This window comes from Petaurus breviceps, unplaced genomic scaffold (assembly GCF_028583685.1).
Source record: "Petaurus breviceps papuanus isolate PSGF00001 unplaced genomic scaffold, PetGlider_PUasm1.0 90823, whole genome shotgun sequence".
NCBI classification, from domain to species: domain Eukaryota; kingdom Metazoa; phylum Chordata; class Mammalia; order Diprotodontia; family Petauridae; genus Petaurus; species Petaurus breviceps.
The window spans coordinates 7,935,821-7,941,820 of record NW_027187352.1 but is presented as its reverse complement, the minus strand read 5'-3'; the positions used below and the strand labels follow the sequence as shown (position 1 = coordinate 7,941,820).

Sequence of the window (6,000 nt, the reverse complement as noted above, 5' to 3'; positions counted from 1 at the left end):
TATATATATATATATATATATATATATATATATATATATATATATATCAGAAGTGTAAGAGACTTTAGAACATAGGATATCAGAACCTGAGAAGTCAAAGCTAAAAGCCACCCTAGAACATAGAATGTCAAAGCAGGGAAAGATCTTTTAAATCATCTATTTCAACCTAATATTATAGATGAGGAAAGTAAGACCCAGGACAGGTAAATGACTTGCCCATGGTCACTAGCAGAGTTGGTACAGAGCCACAGATAGATCCTGAGTGTCCTGCTTTCCAGTCCAGGACTCAGTCCATTAGACTATGCTGTCCCCTCTGTTTTTGACTGAGTAAAGCCAGGCTCTCTTCTGTTTGAACCATGCTGTCTGCCCCACAAGAACTTTCAGATAATGACTGATTGAGATCAAATCGGGTGCCCTACTCACAGGAGCCAAGGTATACTTTGAGTTTGCTTGGCAACTTGGGCTGTCATCTTTGAAAACAGCTGGGCCTTTGGAGGTGCTAACATGCTAATCTGACTATCTATACACTGGAAGGGGGTTAGGTGAGATAACTATTCCTCCCCTCAAGATTCTCATATCCTCCCATTTCTGTAGGGTGACTTTGTGGAGATAATCCAATCCACACTATTGTCTAGCATAAGGAAAGAACTCCAAAGTGGGACTTACTTGTCATGTAACTTAAATGAAGTCAATGACCCTGTCACAGAATCACAGCATCTCAGAACTGGAAGAGAATTCAGAGGGAATCTTTTTTCAAAAGCTCGATTACTCTTTTCTTCCTCAGTCCCAGAGGGTGGAACTAAGAGTGATGGGGAGACACTGATGTTAATGTAGTGAAACATTTGTAGACTGATTTCAGAACTGAAATAAGATATTGTGGAAATTAAAACTTTATAAATATCTACCAATTTATTTATTTATTTTGCATTTTGGAGGGCAATTGGGGGGGGGGTTAAGTGACTTGCCCAAGGTCACACGGCTGGTTTTTGTGTTAAGTGTCTGAGGTTGGATTTGAACTCGGGTCCTCCTGATTCCAGGGCTGGTGTTGTACTCACTGTGCCACCTAGCCGCGCCCCCCCCCCCAATATCTACCATTTAAAAAAAAGAGTGATGGGTGGAAGCTACAGCAGGTAGTTAGACTTGACATCAGGAAAAATCACATGACAAGCAGAACTGTCCAAAGGTGGAATGGCCTTCCTCAGGAGCTAATGACACTAATAAAACATTGCTCTAGTGTTTTAAAGATTACAAAACTCTTCCCCCAAGATAACCCAATGAGGTGAGTAGTACAAGTATCATTAGTTCCATTTTACAGAAGAGGAAATGAAGGCTAAGAGAGACGAAGGGACTTGACAAAGATTATAGAACTAATATATATATATATATATATCTGAGCTAAGATTTGAACCCGGGTCGCCTGACTCCAAGTCCAGTGCTCTTCCCACTATTCCAAGCTAGGCTCCCTTTTCCTAGAGGTTTTCAAATGGAGACTGCATTGTCATATGTTAGAAATTCTGTACAGGGGATTCCTGCTTGGGTCCAGGTCACACTGGATTCCCCTTGAGATCCCTTCCAGCCCTGAGATTCTATGACTTTCAGGCAAATAGGGGGATACAGCACAGCTCTGGCATAAGAATGTAAGCTCCTTGAGGGCAGAGGCTATTTTACTTCTGTCTTGGCATCCCCAGTGCTTAGCACAGTGCCTGGCACACAATAGGTGCTCAATTAATTGAATGATTGACAGGTTGAGGCTGATAGAGGCAATGGTAGGCAGTTACCAGCTCCAACCTACATAAAGGTAGTCCAACTCATACCTGTAGCTCCAGCCAGCTAGGGGGCTGGGTCCTGGTCCCATTCACAAAGGTTCTCCTCAGCCTCTCTTCACAGTAGGGGGCATAACCAGGCGGACCCCCATTCATATAGTTCCTCAAATACTGTCAGAAACACAGAGACATCAAGATGAGCAGTGAATGGTGAGGGGTAAATCTGTATTCAGTATTGGAGGGAAGGGAATCATAGATTTAGAGCTTGGAATGGCTTTAGAAATCCCCCAGTCATCAACCCCCCCCCCATTTGTAAAATGGGGAAATTGAGACCAGAAGTAGTCAGTTGCCCATGATACTGGGTTGTAAGTAGCAGAGGAGGATTTGACCCCAGAGCCTCTGATTCCAAAGCCAGTGATCTCCTTCCATTGTACTTTGGTACCTTATATGAGGGCTCATATGATGCTTTCCATGCCAGTGGTCAGGACACTGTAGGATAAAACCAAACCTTTTTCTAGAATTCTTTAAGCTGAGCAAGGGTTTCAAGCAGAAGGGTGGAAGATGGACCTGATGGCCTTTGGGGGTCATCCCTGGATGCCCGATGCCATTGAGCTAACAGGGCTCTCCCACACTTGAAGAGAGAAGCAGCAAATAGAGGAATCTCAGTCCCAGAGGGCTCGACAGTCTTGGGACTTTCCTAACCACCTTGGCCAAAAAAAAAAAAATCTCCTTCCCTTTGAATCCCCATAGCATGGGGACATAATGATGGGGACATAAATTTCTGTTGAACTTTGCAGTTTATAAAGGATTTCATCATGACCTGGGCTCCAAACCCACCACTTCTGCGGCTCAGAGTAGCACTCTTTACCCTCCCTACACCGCATTGCCTCTCACACTAAGCACGTGCTGCCTTGTGGCGGCTCTGACGTCACCCCCTGCCCCATTTGGTCACCACAAACATTGCCCAGAGTCTGCTCCCAGCCCTAGCAAAGCTGCTTCCCATTTGGGAGAATGGGGAGGTCTACCAACACTTTCCACTGAGGTCATCTGTCAGAGGTCAGCTGGTTTTAAGCCAGTTTGGGGGGGGGGGAGGAAGACAAGGCATAGGGGAGAAGTGAATCAGCAGTCTAGGAGTCCTGGGGTGGAAAGGGTTCTGCTGTACTCAGAGGGAGAAGCCTTTCCCAGCCCTCTTTGGGGCTAGGGCCTTCCCTCCCTGTATCCCAGATACACACATAGTCATTTGCACATTGTCTCCTCTATTAGAGTGGGAGCTCCTCGAGGCCAGGGACCATATTTTCATCTTTCTTTATCTCCCAGGTGCTCAGTACAGTGTCCAGCGCAGAGCAGGATCAAAGGAGATAATTACAACATACTTAACCCAGTGCCTGGCACATAGTAAGCGCTATATAAATGTTAGTTATTATTTTTATCACTGTTATGGTTATTATTATTAGGCACTTAGTAGATATTCATCAACTGACTGCTTTCTTTGTATCCCAGTGTTAGTGGTGCCTAGCACAGAGTAAACACTTAATGCTTCTGACTTCCTCTCTGGACCTCAGTCTCTTCTTTTCTAAAATGGAGACAGCAATCCCTCCCCTGTCTAGGGTTACTTTGTAAGCTAAAGGAAGCAAGTCAGTGTGAGCTGCTATGTTAATACAAGATAACTTTGGGCGTTTCACATTCTTGACACTGGTGATCTGTCCTGTCTGCTTGCCCCTGCTTCATCAAAGCCAGTTAATCAGAATCAAATATCAACTCTGGTGCCAGTCTCGATGCTCTCAGAACTTTGCAACCGGGGGATTCCTCTTTCACAGTGTTACAGAACTGCCTTCCATTGCCCAGCTCTGGGAGGAGGTATGTCTCCCTCAGAATCTACCCATTTAAATCTAGAGGAAGGGAGCTGCGTCTTATCTGTGTTTTCCTAGGAGAATGAGTTTCTCACTCTTTCTTATCCCCATATCTCTTGCCAAGGCCTGTCTCTCAAATATGTCCCCCTGCCACGGCCGCCCCTCTGGTGCTGATCCTTGTCACCTGGATTATTGTCAGAGGCTGCTGGTGGGAGGGAGACTCGTTGGCCTGTGAGTCAATAAATAATGGAAGGAAGGGACGGGAAAGCTAGCCTCAGCTGATCAGTTTATGGGGATTAGCCACAACTAATGAAACCTGACCTAGGCCTTGTTAGTTCTTCTTTGTGACAGGAGTTCTGAGGTGCTTAGAACACCTGGGAAAAAAGCAGCTTCCTCTGCCCACCCACATTACCTTGACAAACTTTTCAGAAGGTGCAAAACACCCCACACACAGGGATACCAGGATCCAGCCTCGGGCATAGCTGCTCTTGGAGGGGTTATGGGTGAGCTGTTTGCAGATCTGACAATATATTTCATCCCTAGAGAGCACAAGACCGGCAGGGTTAGTTAATCATTCAGTGAGAACCTAAGAGAACACACTATGGGTGAGGGCCCAAGGAGGTTGGGTTCAGATCTTCAGTGGGCCATAGATTCCCTAAAGAATGGGCGACATCATCATCATCGTCAGCATCATTGCAATAATATTAGCTACAATTTATATAGTACTTAAGGTTTGCAAAGTGCTTTTTACCTGTTATCAATCAATCAATAAACATTTATTAAATTCCCACCAAGTACCAGGCACTGTACTAAGTACTAGAGACACAAAAAAGAGGTAAAAGCCAGTCCCTGCCTCCAAAGAGGGAGAGACAACATGCAAACAGTAAACTATATTCAGGATAAATAGGAAATAATGGACATAAGGAAGGCGATGGAATTAAGAAGGACTGAGAAGGGCTTTGCCTAGAAGGTGGGATTTTAGTTGAGAGGAATCCAGGAAGGTCAGAGTCAGAGCAGAGGAGGGATAGTGTTTCAGACACAGGGAACAGCCAGAGAAAAAGCCCATAGTCAAGAGATGGAGTGCCTTGTTAGTGGAACAGCCAGCAGGCTGGTGTCCCTAGATCAAAGAGTACATATTGGGGAGCAAGGTTTAAAGAGACTAGAGAGATGGAAGGGGGTAGGTTGGGAAGGATTTTTAGTGGTAAACAGAGGACTTTGCTTGATCCTGGAGGCAATAGGAAGCCACTGGGGTATATTGAGTTGGGATGGTGATGTCACGATTGGACCTGCATCTTAGTAAAATCACTTTGGTGGCTGAATGGAGGATGGATGGGAGTGGGAGGACACTTGAGGCAGGCAGACCCACCAGCAGGCTATGGCAATAATCAGGTGATAACGGTCTGCACCAGAGGGGTGGCAGTGGCAGAGGAGGGAAGGGGGCATATTTGAGAGACATAGCAGATGTGAAATTGAGAGGTCTTGGCAAGAGGCATGGGTGGGGGGAAGAAATAGTGAGAAGTTCAGGATGACTCCTACCTAAGTGGTGAGCCTGTTATCTGATTTGATCTTTACAATCCTGGGAGGTAAGGTTTGTTGTGATTATACTCATTTTTATAGCTGCAGCCTGGAGGGGATAAGGGACTTGTCCAGGGTCACACAGCCAGTAAATATCTGAGGTGGTATTCAAAATCAGGTCTTCCTGGCTTTAACTACTATGTCACCTAGCTGTCCACCCAACAGGCCAATTCTGGAAATGTACCAGAGCATGACATTCCCTTGGGACATGGGGTATCACTGACTTAAAAAACAAAGAGAAAAGAGCCCTGAATTTGGAGTCAGGAAAGCTAGATTCCATTTCAGGCAGATAAGTGGCATATTGCAGAGGGCTAGGAAGACCTGCTGACTTACCAGCTGTGATCCTGTGATCCTGAGCACAGCCAGGACCATCTGAGTGTTTAATACTGCCAGGCTGGGACAATCTTCAGGGGAGATGGTTCTGTTCCTTCGGAACCATTCGTAACATGCACTAGGCTAGGGGAGGGAGGCAGGGCTACCTTGGTAGGGCTAATGGAATAGGAAGATCTTCCCTGTCCATTAATAGGTTTATGTGACCACATGTGTCCCCTTTTCCCTTGGAACAGGAGCCATGTTCCCAGCTCTAAAGGTACATAGGTATTTCAATCATGGAAGTCTTGCTGCTTTGAAGTTCATCTCAGTTCACAGCCATGACACATCCCATGCTAAAGTCACACAGAGCCCTGACACAGAGACAATCAGGCTCTGGGCCATGGGGATTTTCATGGCTTTCCAATTAAATGCTGAGGCACAGAGATTTTCAAGCTTCTCGGTGCTAAGCCAATCAGATGACTGAGTCTTTGTTCGAAAAC

The 6,000-nt window shown here is 45.6% G+C and overlaps 1 protein-coding gene across 1 annotated transcript in view; it reads right to left on the bottom strand.

Moving 5' to 3' along the window:
- Window positions 1-6,000, bottom strand: part of MYO7A (myosin VIIA) — a 165,133-nt gene that overhangs the window by 67,289 nt on the left and 91,844 nt on the right. The window contains exons 27-28 of the mRNA XM_069070910.1: window positions 4,026-4,152; window positions 1,815-1,934 (exon numbers count right to left, since the gene is read on the bottom strand). Of these exons, the coding sequence (XP_068927011.1) occupies window positions 1,815-1,934; window positions 4,026-4,152 (247 nt within the window). The remainder of the gene's footprint in view (window positions 1-1,814; window positions 1,935-4,025; window positions 4,153-6,000) is intronic.